Source organism: Neofelis nebulosa, chromosome 12, assembly GCF_028018385.1.
Source record: "Neofelis nebulosa isolate mNeoNeb1 chromosome 12, mNeoNeb1.pri, whole genome shotgun sequence".
Taxonomy (NCBI): Eukaryota; Metazoa; Chordata; class Mammalia; order Carnivora; family Felidae; genus Neofelis; species Neofelis nebulosa.
Window position 1 is genome coordinate 18,076,243 of NC_080793.1, and position 26,126 is coordinate 18,102,368.

At 42.8% G+C, this 26,126-nt stretch overlaps 1 protein-coding gene across 4 annotated transcripts in view; it reads left to right on the forward strand.

The window, feature by feature from the left end:
- Positions 1 to 26,126, forward strand: part of ASTN2 (astrotactin 2) — an 885,184-nt gene that overhangs the window by 346,508 nt on the left and 512,550 nt on the right. For all 4 annotated transcript variants that reach the window (XM_058694362.1, XM_058694365.1, XM_058694363.1 and 1 more), the window contains one exon: positions 9,926 to 10,072. In XM_058694362.1, the coding sequence (XP_058550345.1) occupies positions 9,926 to 10,072 (147 nt within the window). The remainder of the gene's footprint in view (positions 1 to 9,925; positions 10,073 to 26,126) is intronic.

Below are 26,126 nucleotides of genomic sequence, written 5' to 3' on the forward strand. Positions count from 1 at the left end.
AGCAAGAAGAAAAAAAAATCGTTTTCATTGTGACGAGAACCCTTAGGATTTCCTCTCTTAGGTAACTTTCCTATATGCCATACAGCAGCGTTAGCTACGGTCGCCATGTTATTTATTACACCCCTAGTACTTATTTATCTTATAACTGCAAGTTTGTGCATTTTGACCCCATTCCTCCTATTCCCCCATCTCCCCACCCTCTGCCTCTGGTGACCACATAGGTGATCTCTTCTCCATGAGTTTATTTCCTTTTTGCTCCTTTTTGGATTCCACATATAAATAAGATCATACAGCATTAGTCTTTCTCTGACTTATTTCACTTAGCATTATGCCTTCAAGACTCATCTATATTGTCACTAATGGCAGGATTTTCTCATTTTTTATGGCTGAATTATATTTCATCATTTATATATATGTATATATATGTATACATATATGTATATATATGCATATATATGTGTATATATATGCATATATATGTGTGTATATATATATATATATATATATGCATACATACATCTGCTGATCAACAGTTAGCTTGTTTCTGTGTCTCAGCTGTAATAAATAATGCTTCTGTCGACATGGGGGTGCAGATATCTTTTTGGGTTACTGTAAAACTCCATTCTTTTTCCTTTTTTTCTTTAAATTTTTAAATTTTTATTTTGAGAGAGAGTGTGAGCGAGGGAAGGGGAGGGAGAGAGGGAGGGAGGGAGGGAGGGAGGGAGGGAGAGAGAGAGAGAGAGAGAGAGAGAGAATATCAAGCCGGCCCCACATGAGATTGTGACCTGAGCTGAAACAGAGTCGGATGCTTACCCAACTGAGCCACCCAGGCGCCCCTCCATTCTTTTTTCTTAATGTTTATTTATTTTTGAAAAAGAGAGAGAGAGAGAGAGAGAGAGTGGGGAGGGGCAGAGAGAGAGAGGGACACACAGAATATGAAGCAGGCTCCAGGCTCTGAGCTGTCAGCTCAGAGCCCCATGCGGGGCTCAAACCCACGAACCATGAGATCATGACCTGAGCCAAAGTCAGATGCCTTGCCGACTGAGCTACCCAGGTGCCCCTAAAACTCTATTTTCTTTTAATGGCTTAGGAGCCAAAAGCATATAGACATTGGAGTCAGACAAGACGGACCAGGAAATTTTTCTCTATCACTTCCTAATGGTTAAGTCTTGGTTTTCCCATCTTTAGATAGAGGTGGTAATCTCTGCCTTCCAAGGCTATTGAGAAGTCTATAGGCAAATGTAAATAGAATCTTTAATACAGTGCCTGGCATAGGGCAACAGTTAATTATTGGGATCTGCTGATATAATTAATAGCAACTTCTGTCTACATTTTTAAAGTAGCTCATTTTTCCTACTTTGTTTCATAGAATAATGGCTCTGTAATATATTATTACTTTTGGGGAACATCAGGTTAAATTCTGCTAAAGAGAATTCAGTGCAGGCCTTTCCAGAGATTTTAATACCAGATATATAATTTTTTAATGTTTGTTATTTTTGAGAGAGAGAGACAGAGAGCAAGCTGACTGAGCCACCCAGGCGCCCTAATACCAGATATATAAATATACATAACTCTAGTACTTTGGGAGGTGAATATAGAATGCAGCATGTCCCAGAATTTCTTGAAAATGGAAATTTTGTTTTCAAGATACATTTTGTTTGGTGACAAATAACAGCTGTGGCTCGTTGGGACATTTAGATGCACTTGTGTAGTCGGTAGGTCCATAGATGAGAGCAGGGATTCTCATCCTGCCTTCACACCTCGCCAATGAGACCTGGGTCTAGTGTTGTGAAAAGGTACTAGGCTGTGGGTCAGGAGATGTGGCTTCCAGGCCCAGTTATTCCTCTCATGTCTAAGCTTGAGTTCACCATTAAGTGTTGGACTCCGCACTTGTATACTGGAGATAATACCAATGCTGATTACGTGGAATTTTGTTGAAAAGTGAAGGGGATAGTTGGGAATAATTTGTGAATTCATAAAAAGTGAAAAAACATGGCACCATCTGTGTGATCTTTGTCACCAACACGATTGTTACCATCTCCACCGTCATCCCCTTAAAGTTACATTCATACCAAGGCCAGCCATCTGCAGCTGCCATTGAGAAATCCTAAGAGCCAGTTGTCTCTAGACCCATTCTGTGTCTGGCACCAATGGCTTTTTCTTCAACAGGGTGCCACAATCCAAGCTTTACTCAGCCAAATGTGTTCCCCAGTGGCCTCACAATAGCACACTGCACTGAGTCCATGTAGTATTTTCTGGAGGTCAGAAAGGGAGAGAAAGAGCCGTCTATCCTGCCCCTGTCGCCATCTGCTCTCCTTATAAAGTCCCGTGTGGTGATTTGGAGAGGTTCCCTTGAAGACCTGTGGTCATCATCAGGTGGGATGATGAGACCGCTCTGTGTCAACCCATCGTCACCGCAGGGCTCTAGGAAAAGCTGAGGTCTGTAAGCAGCTTGACAGTTAGGGTTGAGTATTCACTTTTCATACCATATCTGCATGTTGATGGAGAAGTTATAGAGGGTAATGGCTAAGAACTCGGACTCCGAGGTCAAATGGTTTTTCATTTCAGCCCTATAAACTTTGAGCTACATGGCCCTTGGTAAGTGGTGCCCTTTGCTTCCTCATGTGCAAAATATGGATGATGATAGACAGCACCTCATGAAGTTTCTATGAAGACTAAGTTAGATACTATGTGAGAATGTTTAGTTAATTGTTGGGTGCATAAATGTTTTCATAAATATTTGTGATGATGATGATGATGGCTGTGGTGGTGATGGTGGTGATGGTGATATTCTCTGCTAGGGAAGTCATTGTAAAGAAGAAAATCTATACAAAGTATAATAATAATAAGACTCAAAATAGGATTTTAGATAAATAAAGTAATGCTAGCATTACTTGATTTGGAGGAAGGAAGGCTCACGACAAGCCAGCTGCCACCATTAACTAACTAACTAGCTCCTCCTGAAGAGGACGTATTAAGCGCATCATTTTTCCCTGGGCAGCAGAAGCTGGCTTGTAGAGTCAGAGTCCAGGGCTGTTGAGTACATCTGTCTGAGAGGAGAATTGCTGCTTTGGAGATGTTGAGGTTGCTGTCTCTGGAAATATGAATAGGCTGGATGAACACTGGCACAGATCCTACAAAGGAAAACCCTATGAAAGATGGGAGATTGGGAGAACTACAAATGGTTTCAAGGATGCTGTGTATTTGAGAGTGCCACGGTCAAAGAGCCAGAGAACATAAAAAACAAGTTCATGGCAAAGATAGAGAGAAGGAGATGAGGAAAGAATTAACCCCAGGTGGGCAAAGTGGGGGTGAATGGGAGGAGTAGAATGCCCCATATTGACACATCGTACTAAAGTATTATGTATACACTCCAGCCACGAGTAAGGCTGAGGATAGGGGGCCATCTTATGTAGAATTCTCAGAAAGTCACACTTATAAATATTCTTTCCTCCTGCCTCCATCGTGACTCTTGTACTTGTCAGACAATGTGTCCCAATTTTCGTTTCCAGAAACACACAAAGAAGCACAGAGGTGCTGGAGCTCAGGTGCGGCAGGAATCCCAAGAGGCATTCATTGAAGTTAGTGGGGAACACCCGCCATCTGCAGGGGCCACCCTGATATGTTGAGGTTTAGCAGCCTATCAAGGGCTTTTCGTATGATCTCTAGCTGGAAGGGGAGGGGGCAGGGGACCAATCATTGCCAAAGAGAATGAATGCATACATTTGACTAGAAAGGAACCAGTAACAGTAGTCCAGTACTGACATCTCTTGGTAGAATGGAGAATGATAGTTAGGCATTCATTCATTCATTCATTCATTCAGTGAATAGACGTTTATTGAACACCTAATATATATTCAGACACACAGACGCTGGAAATAATAGGAGGGCACAAAAGATGAGGTCTGGCACATAGTAGATGCACATTAAATAACTACTTATTGAATGAACACCTTCTCAGATAAAGACATTGAGGCTTAGAGGAGTTAGGTGACTTGTGCATGAAGGCCAGCAGCTAAGTATAAAAGCCAGAATTCCAGTGTAAGCCAAAGAGCCATATGTCCTGCTGAGATATGTAGGCAGTGGGAATTTGAAGACTTGAGATGAAAGGAAAGGTAAAGTACATGTGTTTAATGTTACAATTATGATCTCACATTTAATCTAAACAGTGTTTCCACCAGTTATGGGTTATGATTGCCATTTCATAGATTAGAACACTGAGGCTCTGGGAGTGTAGGTAACTTGCCACAAGTTAGATAGCTATTAAATGGAAGAGTCTGGATTTAAATCTCCAAAACCCAGCCTCTTCATCCTATTCTAAGTGACTTTTCTACCAATTGGCCTCCTCCGCCCTAATGTCCTGGGATCTTCAAGTCCCTGTCCCTCACCCCAACCCCATATGCCATTTAAAGGAAGAAATGATTTCTCAGCTTGGGACCTAGTTTTTTGTCCCCCAGAGATACCAGGAGGAAGGATTCAATGGAAGTATAGCAGCTTTAAGTTTTCTGCACACAGTGGTCTGATGGGGTTAGATCTATTTTCTTCATTGTAAAATGTGATTGATTCAATTCCAAATTTAACTTAAATTTGATTTTCTTCTCTCAACCTGGCATCTCCAAACTGAGAATCAATCAAACCCCAAATTATAGGCAGCGTGTGGATCAACAATGCCGAGTTATTTCCGGTCGAATTTCTCAAGCAATGCATTTTATGCCATTCTCTGCTGCCATGAGAGGAGTTGAGTGGTAAGAGGGAGGGGAAACGAAAGGGAAATTAGATTATTAACTTTCTCCAGTTCCAGCAATCAATACATCCTGGTGTAATTCTATTCCTACAGCACAGTGCTCTCTCTTGCAAGTGATGGGGAGGGGACTGCGAACTGGAATGTGAAATAAGAATACCCGTGACCCTGGACATTTGGCGATGCTCCTGTTATGATCTGGAGCTATCAGTTATTGATCTGAAGCTGTCATTTACTGATTTTTTTCCAGTTGCATGGAGTTCTGTTTTGTCCTCATATTAGCTCTGAAGGAAGAGCACTCCTCCATTTTTCAGATGGAAATATTTTGTCCTTTTAGGGTTAGACCCACTGGCAAGTGTCACATGGAGACTTAGTGGTGAAGCCAGGATTTGAACACAAGCAGGTCTAGCTTTAGAGGTCATGCTCTTTCTGCAACTACATGATGCCTTGGTGGGACCTTTATTCAGTGGTGAAGTGGAAGGTGGCATGATATGGGGGAAAGGTTGGAAAGTGCTGGTTCTAATCTTGCCTCTGCCATGTACAAGTTGAGTGACCTTAGAAAGTCATTTGGTTGTTCTGTCCCTCTGTCTATGTGTAAAATGGGGATGATAGTAGCAGTTTGTTATAAGGATTAAATGAGGTGAATTTGCTTCACCAAAATGTAAGCTTCAAGGACATTGGTTGCCTTGTGTTCATTGTCATTCCCTCTTTGCCTAGAACAATATGGAGAAAGAGGTGATGCTCGGTAAAAACTGGTTGGATGGGTGAATGGTCGGATAGATGTGAGTGCTAGGCGTAGTGCCTGAATCATAGTAAACACTCTGTAAAGGGAGTTTCTCCTCCCTGTCTCGGCTTCCTGTGATGCAATACAGAGCCTGGATGAGAAGGATGTGGTTTTTATGGGAAAGATAGTTTCTACCTTGCCACTGTCTACAGCTCTTACTCAGAGCTAAATGCTAATGATCAGCTCGTTGGGCCAGGAACTCTTAAGAAGTCACCTCTGTTTGAGTTCCACTGTGAAGTTTCTGCCAGATTCAGTTGCCATGGAAACTCCCCAAGCCCCATGGGCAGCTCCACAGGCATCTGGCCCAAGTGCAGACTTGACCTGTGTGCTTTCTTCTTCCTGGACTTCAGAGGCAGCTGTAGCGATTCAGGCATTCGCTGAATAAATGGCTTCCCCAGGACACTGTTCATTCACATTCTCCCCTCCACTCCCTCCCTCTTCTTAGGACTCTCCCCCACTATATCCACCGTTTCTGTCTTTGGTTTCTAAAGAATAATTCAGTTCATAATATGTTCTGTCAGTGTGTTGGACAAAGAAGTAAATGAGTACTGGTTTCTGCCATCAGTGATTAGATAAATACTGATACCTGGCTTGGAAATGATCATTTGCGAGGGCCTACCATGTGCCAAAAACTGTGGTAGGCATTTAACATGTGCTGTCTCATTAGGTCTCACAACACTCTCGAAGGATGTGTCGTCTCCTTCCTATTTTCCAGATGATAAAACTGAGAAGCAATAAGCTAACAATATACCTTCACTCCCCTCCCCACTGACTCCTAAAGATTGTGGATTACTGTGAAGGTTTAAAAGACCTAGGGGAAGCAGTTAGCCCGGTGTGAGTCCAGAGAGATAGTACAAGCAATCCCACACCTGTCCATAAGTCCTCATCTCCCAACCAGAAATCAGCCCAGCGAGGGCTGGGCAGCATTTCTGGTAGTTGGTTAATTAGCAAAAGGAAAGTCTTGGTCATCTCCATTTCTGCTGCCATATGGAGGCAAGTCTGGGAGGTGCCTTCTCAGAGACCCACAGGATGCTGTTGTCCATCCAGAGCATCTGCTTCCCCAATGCCAGGAACATCTACCTTCCTTATCTCACTCTCCGGTTCCCCTTACCAAGAATGTGTTCATGCTGGACTCATCCTTACATGTTCGTCCCCTGAGAACAGACTCTACAGAATCTAGAGTGGAAACTCAGTGCTGCTGCTAAGTGTTCTTTGCGGGGGAAGGAGGGGAGGTTGTTAAATATCTAGACTTGGGGTAACATGTTGACTTTTTAAGGGAAGACTTACACAAAGCACTGACTCCTAGTCCATACCCTTTCTAGTAGAAAACTTGGATGCTAGCTAGCTTATGTTATTTAGGTACTAAACTGTATAGTTCAGAGTTTGAAACAGATTTTTGTGGCTCCCAGGAAGAGAGAAAATTTGTTCCTTTTCTTCCAGTGGTCATTTTAGGCTTAGGGACTTCCCATCCACCTGACTCCGGAACCAGCTTTTTAAATCTTACTTGCCATTCCATCTAACATATATCCAACAAATACAGCAAATAGATGAACAGTCTCTACCAAAAGTTATGCCTTGTACTAGGACTAGCAATAAAGATAAGGATGCTGTTCTTAAATCAAAGAACTTCTAGGTTCCAGGAAGTAAGTTTAGCATGAGAGATGTAAAGATGGTGAAGGTGGGGTGCCTTCCTTCAAGAAGATCACTGTTTATTAAGAAAAAATTAGATAGGCATACAAAAAAATCCAAAAGCTGTCCATAAGGGCTCTTATTCCATTAGGATCCACCAGTCTAGCAATGCAGCTGGTTTATGGTTGGCCTGCTTTTCGACTGGTCAGCACCTTATCTGCTTACTAACATGTTACTGTCATCCCTGGAAGTTGGGATGCATTCGCTGAGATTCTACCACATCCCAGACACTGTGCTAGGCATTGGGATCAATGGTAGGCAAAGGATATGGCACCTGAGCTTACCATCCAGTTACTAGAATCTAATGTTTGAGTGAGATATTTTGAGAAACACAACAAACGTAGGCTGTTTGTTTGCCTAGAGGGAGAGGATTAATATCCTTCATGAGTGATGAAGGATAAGGTAACAAGTGGGGTTCTATGCAAAAGAAATAACATCTGTCAGGGCGCCTGGGTGGCTCAGTTGGTTAAGCGTCCGACTTGGGCACAGGTCATGATTTCATGGTTTGTGGGTTCGATACCCATGTCAGGCTCTGTGCTTACAGCTCGGAGCCTGGAGCCTGCTTCGGATTCCATGTTTCCCTCTCTCTCTGCCCCTCCCCCACTTGAACTCTGTGTGTGTGTGTGTGTGTGTGTGTGTGTGTGTGTGTGTGTGTTTCTCAAAAATAAATATTAAAAAAAATTTTAAAAAGAAATAACACCTATGATATTAGTGTGATGAAGTGTTGACTGTGGTGGCACTGCAGGTATGCAGCCCTGCCCATACCTCTGTCAGGTAGGGGAGGGCAACAGGAGGTGTGAGTGCAGAGACCCACCATGAAAGGCCTCGAATGCCAGGCTAATGAGAATGGAAGGCATCCTGTGCCCAGAGGTGTAAAGCAGTCTCAAGGGGTTCCAGCAGGGAATGAGATGGGAAGATGTGCCCAAACCTCCCTCATTTCATAAGCAGAGAACAGAAGAGATGTGGGGAAACAGGTGAAAATGATAAGGACATAGAATAAAGGGGCACCTGAGTGGCTCAGTTGGTTAAGCTCTGACTCTTGATTTTGGCTCAAGTCATGATCCCGTGGTTTGTGAGATCAAGCCCCACATCGAGATCCATGCTGACAGTGCAGAGCCTGCTTGGGATTCTCTCTCTCCCTCCCTCTCTGTGCTTCCCCCCCCATCTTAAAATAAATAAATAAACTTTTAAAAAAAGAATAAATAGAACTGCATGGCTGTGCAGATGCTGTAAAGGAAGAAGACAAGCATGAAGGATGTCTAAGTTTCTTGCCAGTTTAAATGGTGGTATTTTCAGTAAGTTGGGGAGCTCAGGAGGAGAAGGAGGAAGAACAGGAGGAGGAGAATAAGAAGGATCAGGAAGAGGAGGGAGCTTTAAGGAGAAGATAATCTGTTCACTTTTGAACACATTTATGTCATGCCCCTGGGACTACTGTAGGGAGATGTCTAGGAGACTTGGGAATAAAGGTTTGCTCAAAAGAGCCTAGTGGGTGATAGAAATTTGGGACCCATTGTTCTAAAAATGTTATCAAAACCTTTAAAGTAGTTGTCAATAGCAAGACCTAAAGAATGAGACACAGTGGGGGCTTAGGACACAGACAACAGAATTGCTCTGCTGGCCCAGGGCTCTGCTGGCCATGCAAATCCAATCTACTCATTCTATTGCATCTACTAAATTGCCTTTAATTTTCTCAGGCAAATCTCCCCTTCACATCTTGCACCCTCTCTGCTAGTTCCTTAACACAACTTGCCTTGGAGTCTAATTAGCTGGGGATAAGCCCCCTAGCCTGTAAGCCCCCGGAGAGCAAAAACTCTTCTTCACGCTGCTCTCTATGTATCTCCATAGTAGGTGCTCAGGAAATGCCTGCAACACTAATGTGAACTGAAGAGCTTCTAACAGTCTGTGAGACCCTGTTAGATGATAGACATTGTGTCTACACTATGCCACATAATCATCACAACAACCTGTGAGCTGTTTCTTACTACTCTCATCAGACGTGTAAGAAAACTGAGGTTCAGAGAATGAAACAGGTCACACAGCCACTGAGGGCTAAAGCCCAGATTTGAACCCACGGTTGTCAGACTGTAAAGCCCATGTTCATTCCACTGGGCTCTGCGAATTCAACACTTCTCACTTCTTCCTACTTGCTCCTAAAGCTAGTAGAGAGTTTAATATTTTTTTAAAATTTTTTTTAACGTTTTATTTATTTTTGAGACAGAGAGAGACAGAGAATGAACGGGGGAGGGGCAGAGAGAGAGGGAGACACAGAATCGGAAGTAGGCTCCAGGCTCTGAGCCGTCAGCCCAGAGGGCATCGCGGGGCTCGAACTCACGGACCACGAGATCGTGACCTGAGCTGAAGTCGGACGCTTAACCGACTGAGCCACCCAGGCGCCCCGAGAGTTTAATATTTTTTAATAATTACCAAAAACGACCAGCCTAATTGAGAGGGGACGAGAGGGAATTACCACAGTTTTCAGGAAGCTTGTTTCTTTCATCTGTACCAAAGGGGATGATAAGCCCATTTTGCAGAGAGTTAAGTTGAGACCCAACAAAGGCCACTGAGATGTCATTGCAAGCACAGATGTTGGAAAATATGGTTTCTTTTTCCAGCTTCCCATTTGGAAAATAACAGGATTCCAAAATTCCGTGCTATCCCTATTTTCTCACCTCCTGGATTTATGTATCTTTGTGTTGTATTTTTGTTATTAGGTTTGCTGAAAAGCCCGGTGAATAAGACGGCCTTGACATTGATTGCTGTGAGCTCCTGCATCCTGGCCATGGTGTGTGGCAGTCAGATGTCCTGTCCACTGACCGTGAAAGTGACTCTGCATGTGCCTGAGCACTTCATTGCAGACGGTAAGAACCAAGCATAAAAGATGCCCCATTACCTGCTCGTCACCTTGCACCCCTGTCTGGTCAAATGTCCTCCATGCATAGCCCAACTTCACAATCAGATTACCCAAAAAAAAAACCAAAACCAAAAACAAACAAACAAACAAAACATTCCAAAGGCCTTGGAAGAAGCCCTTATGATTTAGAATCCTGGATTATTTGAATGGAACTACAGACTGTTTTTTTTTTTTTTTTCCCATGGGCAAGGGTAAGATTTGTTAAATTAAGGAAGAATTCAAATGTGAGTGCAGGGAGACTGAGCTACTTCAGAGAACCTCCTGCTTCTTACTATGCTTGTGAATCCTATTCCTAACTAAAAATATCCCCTCCCTAAATACTATCTGCTAATTAAAAAATATTACCGAGAAGGTCATATGAGCTTCGTTGGAATTTCCTGAATGTCCTGGAGAATACTCTTATCTCATTCCGTGTAGATGTACTTTACAAGTATGTTATATCCTACCGTTTACTCTTCACACAATTAATTTGAATTAATGAGACACTGTAGTCTTTGTAATCATTTGCAAAAAAAGCATGGCCCAAGAAACTGATTAAGGTTCTTGATAGCTATTGTTAAAGTGTCCTCCAGAAAGATGTTCCAGTTTACATGCTCCAGTAGGATGCGATGGCACCTATTTCCTCAATTGCTTGTCCAAGTGCTTGGCATTACTATTTTTAAGTGTATGAAGGTTATCATAAATATAATAAAGATATATTAAGTATGCAGCTTAAATTTTTACATAAGAGTCCATCCAGATCAAACCATAATACATTCCCAGCTTCCTTATGTTCACTCCCAGTTGATGCCTTCCCAGAGGTAACCACACTTCTGACTTCCAACATCATATTAGTCCTATTATTTTTTAAAAAAATATTTTTGCAATTGGATCTGTATTGAATACTTTTGAGATCCTTACTCAATAGTTGTCAGCCTTATCTCAATATAATTCAGTTTTATCTTTACCTTTTAAGTTCATGTTCAGATCTAGCACCAATCCCTTCCATATGTTTTGTCCAAAGTGGAATGATTACCTCCTTTCTCTGAAACACTCAGACTTCTATTAATGTATCCTGTGATGGCTCCCACTTCACCATGTAAAGTAGCCTCTACTTGTTTTTCACCTGAACTACAATGAAGTTCAGTATTTCTTATTTTATATACATGCAGTTGGCTTTCGGTCCTAAACATAACATTTTTGATTCAATTCTATCAAATCATATGTGTACATATGACAGGTGCAACTTTGAGTGTAAGATAACAAAAGGATAGCAGAGGGAAGCAGAAGGAAGCAAATGTACAGAAGCATCTAGGACATATAGGTTCATGGAGATTGGGATGGGAAGAATTGCCAGAACCTGGGTGGAGATGAAAGGCTAAGAGTAATAAACAATGAGTTTGGAAAAACCAATAGGACAAATTTTGGCCACCATTTAAGGCATGTGATCTTAACTTTTAGTGTTACCAGTCCCTACACTTTAACTGTAGAACGATAGGCCTTAGCAACATTCGAGTTTTGAATATTTATTTTCATGCTTGTAGACATTGAGCTCCTAAGGAGTCTAAGTAACCTTCTCAAGGTCATGGTAAATAGTTTAGAGGCTAAGAGCAGAGGCTATAGAATAATACAAACATGAATTCAAATAGTTGTTCTGTTATCTGCCATTTTTATAGCCAAGTGAATGACTTACCTCTCAGAGCCTCAGTCTGCATCTATAAAATGGTATGATAATAGGGGCGCCTGGGTGGCTCAGTCAGTTGGGCGGCCGACTTCGGCTCAGGTCATGATCTCGCGGTCCGTGAGTTCGAACCCCGTGTCAGGCTCTGTGCTGACAGCTCAGAGCCTGGAGCCTGTTTCGGATTCTGTGTCTCCCTCTCTCTGACCCTCCCCCATTCATGCTCTGTCTCTCTCTCTTTATCTCAAAAATAAATAAACGTTAAAAAGAAAATTTTAAAAAATAAAATAAAAAAAAATAAAATGGTATGATAATAATACCTATCTCATTGGATTATTGTGAAGCCTACAATTCCACATTTATCAGATTTTCAGAGAACATGTAGTTGTGAAATTGCAAAATCAAGGGATCGCCCAAGAAAACTCGAGAAGTGTTGTGATGGCTTGGAAGGACAGAGAAAAATGTGGTGAGATAACAGGTGCCCTTTCTCAGTGGTCCTTATTCTGACCTCTGTCATAAACTTAAAGCTTTACAACTTCCTGTAGAGTTGTCTGTTTCTTCCTATAGACTGGAATCTCTTTGGGGGCAGGAGTTGTGTCTTCTGAGAGAGATCTTGTATTCCTGATGATTAGCACAATACCTGGTCCATGGTGGATGCTCAGTAAATATGTGATGAATGAATGCATGAAACCTGAATTAAAGCAGACTTATGAATGGCCCTATGGACTGTTATATTAGATCTCTAAGAAGAAAGGGGAGACTGAATCAAGGAAAACTAAGGCAGAAAATGCTTACAGATCAAGGATAATTGACAATGGCAATGGAGTTTACAAATACTAGGGATGCGATGGTACAAACATGGTAGGCAATGATAGAGGACCTAGCCCAAAAGGATCTTAGTCTCAAGGTGTAATGGAACCCCCTTCCCCTACATGCTACATTGTCTTGGTTGGGAATGTACCCTTTGAAATGAATACGTTTAGGTTAATATCTCAGTTTTCTTGTTTAGTTGCTATGAAATATAGGAGAATCAGTTAAGCTCCCTATGTCTCAATTTTTCTCATCTGTAAAATGGAGATTATTTTGAAAAGATTGAATGACATAATGTATATAAAATACCTATAAAATATCTAAAACATGGTGATTGCTCAAAAAAATCTCCATAGCTTGCTACTCTTATTCTTAAAATGATCCATAAAGGAAGAGACATCAGAAGCTGGTACATGGCAGGACAAGAAGGCATAAGAAACTAAATAAATGGGATTCTTCTATTCTAATAGATTCTGATAGAATCAAACAGTACCAATCTATTACGGTACTTCTGGGGTTGAACAGGAATTCTTAGAGCAGTGAATACTTACAGTCAGGTCGATGGCTGTCCAGTTCTAGGCAAGCAGACCTTTCCCAGCATGATCCCAGTGCTTCCTGTGGGTGGATAATCTATATGGATTGCACATCCCATTCCCCCAACAGCTCTTCAAAGTGATCTTTATTATCCCCATTTGACAGATAAGAAAACTAGGACTTGAAAAAGAGTGGAATCCAGTTTTCTGTGGGGGTGGAGCAGGGCCTAACCAAGAATAATTTATATGAATTCGACTAGTGAGGTCTCTAGCTCTGATTTCTGGAGATGCAGGAGTGTTATGTAGGGAGGCAAGAGGGTAAGTGATGATGATGTCTATTTTCCTGAACCTTTATTATCAGTTGGCATTAATATTTGTAAATTCATCGATATGACATACATACAGTAAAGAAAACAGAATGCAAGTGTACAATTCAATCATATATATATGCCCCTACCTTAAAAGGCCACTGTCTGAGTTATAAATAACATCACACACAATAAAGCCTATGAGGATGAAAGCAGCCCCCATCGAGGGGGAAGGACTCCACTGAGACAAAGCCACTCAAGGACCATGGCTAAGTGGCTAAGACAGCTCTCAGTTTTCTTACCTTCCCCATAAACCTTAGGCTGCCAACTTGTCAGCCCTTAGGGAGAGCACTCATCCAGCCATATGTGTTGAGCTGTCCGTGGTGCTGACGTATGGGGCGTGGGGTTGAGTAATGGGGCAGGTCTTCAAAAAGAAAAGTATTCTGCAGTTGTGTTATGGTATCGTTGTACTTGATACTTACTGCCCGTTATAGGTAAAGGCCAGCACAACGTGGCACTTTTCCATATCCTCACTGGCAAGAGCAATGGGTACTGACAGCCCTCATCCAAACCCTTGGCAAATATCACCCCTTTCTTTGTCTGGGTCTTCTCAAGGCCACTAGAGGCTTTTTGCCCTGCTAAGTACACAGTGCAGAGATAAATTAGATTTGTGTCCAAACTCCTTGAATCTAGCTGTTTTTTCTGCTGTGGACTGTTAGTTATAAGCATTTTGGTCATTTGGGCTGATGAGTCTTAGAACTAGTGAATCACAGTCTCTAGGGGTGGAGTCTATGTACTAATATTCATAATATGAACTCTGTGTGATCAATTAACAGAAGTTTGAGAGTTGCATTAATATCTCTGTAAATGTTACTTTTCTAATAACATATAATAATGTAATAACTCCTTGGGACCACAGGGACTCCTGATAAAGGGCTTTGGTTTCTTCCATCTTTTACTGTGTCAATGTCATATTAATGGAGCTGCCTCATGCTGTAGCTCCAGTGATTGTCCATAGCACTGAATGCAATGTAAACGGCGACTGTGAGTTTTATAACAAAGCATACCTGATAATGTACATGGATCCAGGCTTCATCCAGATTGTCATGTAGGTGGCATTGTGGATGAATGGTTACAAGTTAATTTTAAAAGCGTATCTTATTTGAGATGTTGGTTTGTGCATCTCTGGAGGCTCCCAGTATAAGTCAGGGTATATTTACCCAATATTCTGACACTACAGCAAGCTAATAGAAGAGGCAACTCTTAATTTTTTATGTTTATTTATTTTTGAGAGGACAGTGAGAAAGAGTGGGGGAGGGGCAGAGAGAGACCAGGGACAGAGGATCCAAAGTGGGCTCCATGCTGACAGCATGATGTGGGGCTCAAACTCATGAACTACAAGATCATGACCTGAGCCGAAGTCAGATACTTACCTGACTGAGCCACCCAGGTGCCCCAAAGAGGCAACTTTTATTTTATTTTGTCTTTAAAAAAATTTTTTTAATGTTTATTTATTTTTGAGACAGAGAGAGACAGAGCATGAATGGGGGAGGGTCAGAGAGAGGGAGACACAGAATCTGAAACAGGATCCAGGCTCTGAGCTCTCAGCACAGAGCCCGACACAGGGCTCGAACTCACCGACTGTGAGATCATGACCTGAGCTGAAGTCGGCCGCCCAACTGACTGAGCCACCCAGGCGCCCCAAGAGGCAACTTTTAAAGGAGTAAGTTGTTTAGATTAAGTGAGTGAGATGGCCCCACTCTAGTGTAGACAAATAACAGTACACCTAGAGTTCTCTCTTATAGTCTGTTCTGTTCTGGTGCTTTGAGAAGGTGAGTGATATATTGGAAGTTGTCCAAAGGAGAGGCTTCACAGTTGAGAGATTGGAAAAACACTGTGGATACCTAATGACCGAAGGAATCATTCTATAAGAAGAATTGAAGGAATCTAAACAAAATTTGAACCCAATATTATTGAGTAAGTCTGTTATAAATATGGCAGTGTTCAAACATTTTCATGGAGTTATTTACTCATTCCAGTCTCATAGCAGAACTGTGAGGCAGCATTTAGCATCTTCATTTGCATACATGGATGTAAATGCAGAGATGTTAAGTGATTTGGCCAGATTAACACACAGAAGTGAAGCAACATATGAGAGCCCAAATGTACCTGAACCGAGGTCCTTCCATGCTCCACTCTTTGACAAATATAACCATGGTCATTATTATTAGTTTTGAAAAGGGGACAGACTTGGGAGTCCCCAGGAAGAAAAATTAGAGCTAGATGGGTGATGAGGTGGTCAGTGATGAAGTAAAATTGATCCTTCATCTGAAAATGTCTTCACTTTCTGAGCTTCAGCTTCATTATCTATAAAGTGGGGATAATAGCAGTACTTATCCCGTAGAGTTATTGTGCAGAATAAATGAAATAATGCTCATAAAGCTTTTAGCTCAGTACCAGAGATCTAGTAATGGCTCAGTAAATCGTATAAATGTTAGTGGTTGTTATCACTTTTGTTTAATACTGGAAGGGGGTCATTGCAAGGTAAGGAGTTCCCCATCATAGGAAATTTCCTAAGAATAGATGACCACATTTCTATGAAGCCATAGAAGAAAAGGGAAGAAATGGGTTTGACTTGGGTACATGGTATTTTGATTCAGAGCCATTTTATCAGAATATAAATTTTTAAAACACTTAATTTTTTAGGACTTTCAAATTATGTTTGTTTATTCTTCACAACCTCATTCTTGGGTGGCACCCACTCTTTGCCTTAGCCCAGGAATGGAATGAAACTCAGGAATGAGTGAAAGCTAGGGAGTGTCTCTTGAATACTTTACCTGACTAAACACACACACACACACACACACACACACACACACACACACACACATATGCACACACAGTATTTTTGTGTTGATATGTTCATTACATCAAAATATTCATGCTAAAATATTTATATGTTAAGATAAAGTTAAGTTGTTGGCCTCACCTTTGGGTTAGACTAGGTGATATTTCAAATCCCCTTTGTTTTCTATGACTGAGGAATTTGGGGTCTGAGTTTTCCTTACCAGCCTGTGAAAACCTGAAGTGGAAATGTTTATCATTAGGATGGCCTAGCTCATTAATATGCCACGTGTAGCTGCCTTTGAAAACAAAAATTATATATGATGAATCTCAATCTATATTTGCTTCCACCCCTACTTCATGTCTTTCAACCCAAGAGAGTGAGCTAATCTTATATGGCTTTGTGCCTTTAATGAAGAATGAGGTTATAACCAGCTCCAGAGCCAGTTCGCAGTGATTTGAATACATGGGAGGAGTATTTTCAACTTAAGGAAGGAAAAATTACACCACACTGCTTAGTCACAAACTGCAAAGAAACCTGTATAAAGAGAGGAGTTCCTTGGACCTTCTGCTCTGTGGCACCATCTGGGGCTTGGTTTTAAAATGTTCAGTGCTAATTGCAGACCTTTGAGTGCCATAGAACATATTCAGGGATGAAAGTTCTCCATAGCAGGGTCTCCGCCTTGTTTGCCTTTCACTACTTTGCACACATTTGATGCTGTTATGACAGATAGGCTACTTTGCCTTGTGTCTTCCTATGTACATTTGCTTAAGTGTTTCTCTCCACCAAAAGTACCCTTCCTAGTTTCCATATACTGCAACTCTACCCATCTCCATGGCCTAACTTAATTTTCTCCTTCCTCCAGAAAACCCTGTTTATCAAAACCCCCTTCCTTGAAAACTAGATAGAACTATATTCCTGCCTTTTTAATAACCCCGCAGCCTACCTCCCATCACTGTTATTGTTATGAATGTGTCATTGGAACAACTGCCATAGTCCTAAGAACTGGCCTCCTGAGTTAAATATGACTCCTCTCCAGTCTGTTTTCAACAATACAAACAGAGTTGATATTTTAAAATCAGCAATCTCAGCATACTACATTTTCTCATAAAACCTGTTCAAGTACCTCTTACTATAATTGTAAAGACTGAACTTCTTAACATGGCTCTTAAGTTCCTGCAAGATCAGGTCCCTACCTACCTCTCCATCCAGCCTCAACTTACTCCACTGTCTTTATGTGGGTTCCTTAAATACCCTTAGCTGCCTCCTACCTCAGGACCTTTGCACAAGTTGTTCTCACTGCCTGGAAAACATTTTCCCTACCTCCCCAGTTTCTTCTGGACAAATTTATTTACCCTAAAGTGATTGACTTCCTCTTTTCATATCCCTGCCTCTTTTAGGTCCCTTAGTAATTATTCTCCACAACCCCTGCTCTATTCCTTTATTCCAATTATTTAAGTTGGTAATTATATATTATCTAGTTCATGTTGGTCTCTCCCACTAAGTTGTAAGCTCCATGAGGCTAAAGATTTTATTTGTTTTGCTCATTATATTCAGCACCTAGGACAGTGTCTAAATCAGAGTTTGTGCAACCAAACAGCATTCATTGAATGAATGAATGAATGAGTGAGTGAAAAAAAGAAAGAAAGAAAGAAAACCAAAAAATGAAGTGATTTCACTAGCTAGACTTAAATTTCCTCAAGGTCAAAGGCCACAGCTTATTCGTGTCCTACCCTACTGTGAGGTCTAACAGAGGCTTCAGCAGACATATAATAAATTGTGTCTGTGAAATGAAGGGAGGTGGGGCAGGCAGGTGAACCTAGATAACCTAAGAAGATATATCCGGGGGAATGACGGTGCACAAAATCTGAGTTTACCTCTCTTGTGATTGACTTCACTCCCCACAGTTTTTCCTCCCATCCCCAAAGATAAGAAACTCCAATCAAAATCACATTTCTCCCCCCAGCACCAAAATGAAACCAGCTTTATCCAGAAGCCCAGGAAGAGGGGAAAATATAAATTGAGCTGAGATTCAGAACACCCGGGGGGGGGGCCGAGAGGGGGGAGGTAGCAATGAAATACCAATAAACCATATTAATATGCTGAAATCAGGAAGAATAGGTTGAACTCCAACCCAGATTTAATAACTATACATGAGAGAGTGCAGGGAGAAGGCAAGGCTAGGTTTCAGTCAGAATTAAAATGAGATCTGTAATGAAACTGGTAATATAATTATAAACTGTGAAAACTTCTTTCCCTTCTTCCTCTTCTGGTGCTTAATGGGCAACTCGCTCAGCAATGGCCTGGAGCTGTTGCTTGGGGCGGTGGATACCCCCTAGAGTAGAATCTGCTTTTTTCCCCCTCAAACCTCTTTATTAGAAAAGCCTAAGTCTACAAAACCATGGAAGGAAAAAAATGCTTCAAGCTATTTCTTCCTTAAATAGTAACTGATCCCCAGGTTAAAAGTGACAAGGGGCTTGAGGGAGAATAAACTCTGGAAAACCACTCTAAGCGGCTGAACATGTTGAAGCTTTTAAAGATATCACAACAGCCAGTTGGGTTGGGATTTTTAATGACACTCTGTGCTAAGATGTTAACTTGGCTCCTGACCAGGATGAATTGTTAATTAATTTCCTTTCCTAACAAAAGGGATAACTGAGTTTGACGTCCAAAATTAGAGACTAATTTCTGTGTTTTGATAGCACATTGAGTCCAAAAATACGTTCCTAGGAACGGGGGACAGAGGACGGTCGAAAGGGGTAGGGAAATGTAATTTCTTCTCATTAATAATTCCATTCTGCTATTGTGAGCAGAAGACCACTTTGACTTTTCAGCAGGGAGGAGAGAGTGATGGACGGGAGCTCTGATGAGAGGGAGCTTGGGATTATAGTGAGATGTTCCCTCCTTATTGACTTGGTGTTTGCACAGTGGTGTAAGGGTGGGGCAGTGGTACAGTGCTGGGAGAGAGAAGATAACATGGTGCAGTGGTTAAGTGCATTGATCTATGACCCAGGAGATGTGAGTTCTACACCTAGCTACTCTGCTTTCCAGTTTTGTTTTTTTTTTTTTTTGACCTGAGCCTCTGTTTCCTCATCCAAAAGCAATGTTTTGGTTTTTTTTTAAAATAGTTTTTAGAATGTATTTGTTTATTTTGAGAGAGACAGACTGAGCAGGGGAAGGGCAGGGGGGGGGGAGAGACGGAATTCCAAGCAGGCTCTGCATTGTCAGTGGGGAGCCCAGTGTGGGGGCTCAAATTCACAAACCATGAGATCATGACCTGAGCTGATACCAACAGTTGGATGTTAACTGACTGAGCCACCCAGCCACCCCCAAAAGCAGTGTTAATACTCCCTACCCCAAATGAGTGTCAGTGGGCTGATATATGTGGGATCTCTTGGCCAACTATGAGAATAGGTCTGATTATGAGAATGTGGTGCTTTCCCATATCTGTTTGTTCATAACTTTATTACTTATGAGGACAGTAAAGGAGTTGGAAAGAGCCTAGTGGGTATGGCCACATCAGTAGAAGGTACAATTTTGGGGAGGCTTAGCTTGGCCAGAAGGAAGAGAGTAAATAGTTAAAAATTCAATTTCAACACCACTTTCTTATTCATACATAATGCCTGTTTTCTCCCCCCTCTTCTGCCTTCCTTTCCTTCCTTTGGTTAACAAATATCGCACATCCTCTTCTCCATGGCATGTGTAGATGTCAGGGGTGGAGACATGAATAAGACACACTCTCTGACCTCTCCTAGAGAGAGAGTTGTGCTGGATGCTGTGGGGATAGGAAAGAAGGACAGCTAAGTACCCCAAGCTGGAGATGGGGAATGGTACTAAGAGGAGGATATCTTGAGGGGTGCCGCCTGAGCTGGATCTCAGAGCCATTGATGTTTACATGAAGGTGGGTGATGGGTGATGCCATGCTTCCTAGAGGGGCATGGGCACTTGTCAGTGCATACATGTAGACCCTGCTGGTCAAGTATTCCAATGATGAGCTAATACCAACATTAATAATTGGCAATGTTTACAGAACACTGCTAAGTGCCTTGAAAAGGGTTACCTGCTTTCATTCTAATGTCTCATGAAGTAGATCCAGACATTATCCTCACTTTAAATTTAAGGGAAATTAAAGCCCATGAAGTTTATGTGAGCACTTCAATGCCATAGAGGCAGGAAGGGGGTGAGCAAAGTTATTTGTGGCTGTAGAACATGGTAGACAGAAAATTAGATGACTGCATTTGGGCTGTGGCTCTACCACGACTTCTCCAGGCCTGTTTCTTCCTGGTACAATCTGGGAAGGGAACAAGATGGTACTTAAAATTCCTCCCTGCCATAACTTTCTAAAAGTAGAGTGAGAAATATTTCCCTTTAGAGGGGCTATAACTCAGGAGTAGAGCATTTGACTGCGAAGTTGCCCTTTATCCATCCCATTGGGTACATGGCCTCTGGAGTCTTTATGCATCCATCCCATTAGCATCCACATCTCTTCTGAGTCTTATCTGGCCAGGCCTTTCTGTGGCCAGCCAGCCCCCTTGAGCAAGGATCTTCGAAGCAAAGGCAGCTGAGCAAACCTTTCACAGCCCACAAGTTGCCATTTGAAGAAAGCTTAGAAGGATCACAGCCAAGCTTGGGCAGGGACTGTGGGCTCCCAAGGCTGCTGGAAAGAAAAAAGAAGTGGTGGGGATCCGGGCCATGGTGGGAAAGATGCCTCCCATCTCCAGTTCGAAGCTTCAGCTGCCAGGGGACCTTGAACATCTCAGATGCCAACAACAGTATGGGAGGGAGAGAATGCATCATATTCAGAGGGGAGATGATGAGATGGGAAGAATAATTAAATCCTGCACATCCCTCCTGCCTCTCTGCACTTTCTCCCTCCGGTCCCTAGTGCCCAGCAGAGCCTTGCTGTTTGGCTTTCCTCCCCAGCTACCCCTCTGGATTATCTAAGCCAAATATATCTGCAGCTGCACCATCCTGGTTTGGGGGCAGCTGTTGGAAACTTTATGAACCTTTGCTAAAGGCTCGGGCATCTTACCTGCAGCTTGAATAATCCCCAGAGCCTGAACCACTCCTGAACTTTCTGTGCATTCCCTCTTCTGCTTTAACTCTAATTCCCATTTGGGCTTTATTGGTGAATCCACACATTAAGACTTTCAGCTGGCCCTTGCTGAATGCCTGTACAGGGTAAAACTCACACTCTAGGACAAACTCAGACACAGTCAGTGCTAGAGGAGGGTGAGACAGGAAAGCACGTGAGATATAGAATCAGAAAACCACAGGTTCAGTGCTGTATCTCTCTACTTACTAACTATGGGTCTTAGATGAGTCACCTCACTTCTCTGAGCCAGCAATTCCACCGTCTATAAAAGTAAAGCTCTTAGCCTCTATTTTGTAAGGTGAAGGTGATGAAATCAAGAGGGATATGAAAATATCCCATAACAGGTGCTCAGTAAATGCAAATCATATCTTCAAAGGGCTCACGCCTGTTATTTAAAGTGACAGGATAGGTATAAAGCAAAAAGACTACAAAAGGCAAATCACAATCAGAACCATGTAGGGCGTGTAGACAAGAGTGAGCGAGGTTGCCAGGGAAACTTGGAGTATTTTCCACTGGCCAGATCTGGGTAAAGCCTTAGGGAGCGAGAGGATTTGTCCCATTGGGAGGAGCTGGGTGGGTAGGATTGGGAGTGAGAATGTTTGCTCTGTCGGAGATCCAGGATGGAGTGAGGACAAGAAGGACAATGTCCCAGACAAGGAGGACACCCTAGGAAAAGGTGTGGCAGGAACAGATAGCATCCAGAGCATCCCAGGCTCCAAGGGACATGATGAAGAATAATGGGAGGAACAGATGGGAGAGCAGGGTCTCTTTGTTGGACTTCCCTCAAGGAGGTGATTGGAGGTCATGGAGGAACTGAAGGATTTAAACAAGGGAGTGTAGACATCCCAGTTGCTCTTACAAAAGGCAATGCAAGATGGTAATTAAGAGATCAGGCTGTAGAGTTAGATGTATCTGGGTTGAGATGCTGACTCTGTGAATTAATAGCTATTTGATATTACAGATGTTACTTAACCCTTCTGGCCTGTTCCCTAATCTGTAGAGTGGACATGATGATAATAGCTTCCTCTTAGGGAAACTAAATGAGATAATATCTGTCAAGCATTCAGTAGTAGAATGTTTGGCAAAGAGGAGGCACTCAGTAATATTTTTTTCCATTGGCATCCTACCCTTACTTCTAGTCTAAGTTAGGTCTCGCTGTTAAATGTGCAGTCAGCACATTTACAATTGCTTATTCAGTGTCTAATTTGGTTAAGAGTCTGGGATATAGAATCACACTCCCTAGGTTCAATACTTGGCTCTGATATTTTGTAGCCATGTAGTGTTGAGCTAGTTATTTCTAAGCCTCTGTTTGCTCATCTGTGAAATGGGAATGGCAGCAGTAAACCACTTCAGAGGGCAGTCAAATGACTGAATACGAAACTAAGGCAAGCATGTGGCACATAGTCAATGCTCAGTCAACAATAGCCCTTGCTAATGCTGCCTTCAGCCCCTTGAGGGCAGACAGTGTTGCTGTATTTTTCCTGTGAAATCTTCAGTACACGGTGGAGATTGTGGATTGACTGACCACAGTGTAGAGGGTAAGTCTGAGTGGCCGAGGCCAAAGGAAAGGAACCTGTTAAGGGGCTGTTACATTTAGTCTGTATGGTGATGTCTGAACTGGGGCATTAGAATGAGAGAGAGAGAAGGCAGTTCCTGTAGAGCTGGAGCCAAGGACATTTAGTAACTCGCTGCAAGGAGGGGCTGAGGAGGGGAGGGAGTCACAGGCCGCTCTGCATCTGCCTCCTGGCGTCCCTGAGAGGCTGGCGACCCCAGACATCAAAATAAGAGTGTCTTCTGCCAAGCTGTGACGTGTGGTGGTTAAGACCACGGTTGCCAGTGGCGGAGTACATGGGTTCAAATCCTCACTCCACCTCTCCCATGGCACAGCTCGGTCTTCTGAAACACGGGGATGCCAGTGTGCCGGGAATCAGACTGTGCTTTGCGAAGATTACGTGACTGGTTAGTGGTAAACACGCTAAGGGCTGGCTAATATTACCGTTGTGCTCCTGTGCCAGCTTTCCTGTGTGAAGATCAAGAACCAGATACCCACATCTTGTCTATGGTTGTAGGAAAAAAAAGGGGGGGAAATGCAAGCAACTTTGAAGAACACATATTATTGGGACCTGTACAGATCCTGCCTGGATGAAAATTACTAGTAAGAGATGTCACTGTGTTCTGCGAGCAAAATTAACTCACCAGATCTCTGAAGGCTGTTCTCCTACAGGTTTGACAGTGTGAGTAATAGTTCAAGTGATGTCTTATCACAGTATTGAGGCCAGGGCAGAGGCTGAAGAGCTATCATCCCAGGCCCCCATACAGGTGCTGGTGTGATCTGTGAGCACGAAGATTTGGCGGGGGGGGGGGGGGGGGGGGGGCATCTCCTACAAAGACTCAGATGCTGTATTAATGTGCTGGGCGTGGGACCGGCCATGGAAGCAGAGGCCTGGAGGGAGGCCCAGGGGCCCAGTGATTGGAACTGGTGTCACATTTGAAATATGGAATCAATTAAAAATGGCAGCTCCTGCCACCTCAAGAGGGAGAACATGGCACAGAGGTGAGGGCACATTGTGGGCACGTTGCAAAGTAGCTGGCGTAGCAATTTTCTAAATTGCGAGTGCCGGGAACTACTTTCAGCCTATCTTTGCCCATTTCCCATCTCATCTGCACTCCAGCCAATCTCCAACCAGGCTGTTTCTTGAAGGCCCCAAAGGTTCTTTTTTTGTTGCTTTACAAACATCCTTTCCTTTTTGCCAAAATTCTCCTTGGCCTCCACTTCACCTAGCTTTGCCTTCTGCTGTGTCGACATTCAGCTCAGATGTGGCCATTCTGACCTTGCAGAGGAATCAGGGTCCGTGCTCTGTGTGCCCAAAGGTTCCTGGTTCCTCTTCATCATAACACTAGTGACGCTCTGTGATACCTGTCTGTCTGGTTATCTCTCCGCTGCATCATGTGCTACTTTCAGGTAGGGACTCTTCTACTTTTATAGACTCCAAATTTTGAAACTTGTATCTAACATAGAGTGGAATCTATTATGTTTAGATCCGTTCCCCACTCAAGACATAAAATTTGGTCACATGATCTGACACTGGGATGGACTCTTGAATACCAGTCTTTTTTTTTTCTTTTTCTTTTTCTTTTTTTTAATATATGAAATTTATTGTCAAATTGGTTTCCATACAACACCCAGTGCTCATCCCAAAAGGTGCCCTCCTCAATACCCATCACCCACCCTCCCCTCCCTCCCACCCCCCATCAACCCTCAGTTTGTTCTCAGTTTTTAAGAGTCTCTTACGCTTTGGCTCTCTCCCACTCTAACCTCTCTTTTTTTTTTTTTTTTTCCCTTCCCCATGGGTTTCTGTTAAGTTTCTCAGGATCCACATGAGAGTAAAACATATGGTATCTGTCTTTCTCTGTATGACTTATCTCACTTAGCATAACACTCCAGTTCCATCCACGTTGCTACAAAGGGCCATATTTCATTCTTTCTCATTGCCACATAGTATTCCATTGTGTATATAAACCATAATTTCTTTTTTTTATTTTTTTTATTTTTTAAATTTTTTTTTAATATATGAAATTTACTGTCAAATTGGTTTCCATACAACACCCAGTGCTCATCCCAAAAGGTGCCCTCCTCAATACCCATCACCCACCCTCCCCTCCCTCCCACCCCCCCATCAACCCTCAGTTTGTTCTCAGTTTTTAAGAGTCTCTTATGCTTTGGCTCTCTCCCACTCTAACCTCTCTTTTTTTTCCTTCCCCTCCCCCATGGGTGTCTGTCAAGTTTCTCAGGATCCACCTAAGAGTGAAAACATATGGTATCTGTCTTTCTCTGTATGGCTTATTTCACTTAGCATCACACTCTCCAGTTCCATCCACGTTGCTACAAAGGGCCATATTTCAGTCTTTCTCATCGCCACGTAGTACTCCATTGTGTATATAAACCACGATTTCTTCATCCATTCATCTGTTGATGGACATTTAGGCTCTTTCCATAATTTGGCTATTGTTGAGAGTGCTGCTATAAACATTGGGGTACAGGTGCCCCTGTGCATCAGCACTCCTGTATCCCTTGGGTGAACACCAGTCTTGAGCCAGGAAGCATAAGTTGCATTGTTTGCAAAGCTACATCAAAAACAGAACAGAAGATGGAGAAGACTCTTCTCCCCGAGGTGGATCTTGGTGAAAGTAGGGGTGGAGTTGAGCATCAAGGATAGGTTCATCTTGGACAGATCCATGATCCTCCTCAAAGAGTTTGTTCGGATAGGACGAAACTGCTTTGTGCCAAAGACAATTGGTCTGAGATTTTCCCCTTTCCCTGATGGACCTGCTCTATCAGCCTCCAGCACCATTCTCTTCCCATCCTAAGGCCCGCAGTAAGATCCATGTATGTACCAAGCACATTCTTCCTGCAAATTGGGTGTTCTAGACACATGTGAGGACAGAAACTTGGTATTTGGGGCTCTCCGATTGCCTTCTCAAGTCTCCATCCTTCTGTCCTCCCAGGATCAAACTCACTGTTAGAATCTAAGTCAATATAGGGGCGCCTGGGTGGCGCAGTCGGTTGGGCGTCCGACTTCAGCCAGGTCACGATCTCGCGGTCCGTGAGTTCGAGCCCCGCGTCAGGCTCTGGGCCGATGGCTCGGAGCCTGGAGCCTGTTTCCGATTCTGTGTCTCCCTCTCTCTCTGCCCCTCCCCCGTTCATGCTCTGTCTCTCTCTGTCCCAAAAATAAATAAAAAACGTTGGAAAAAA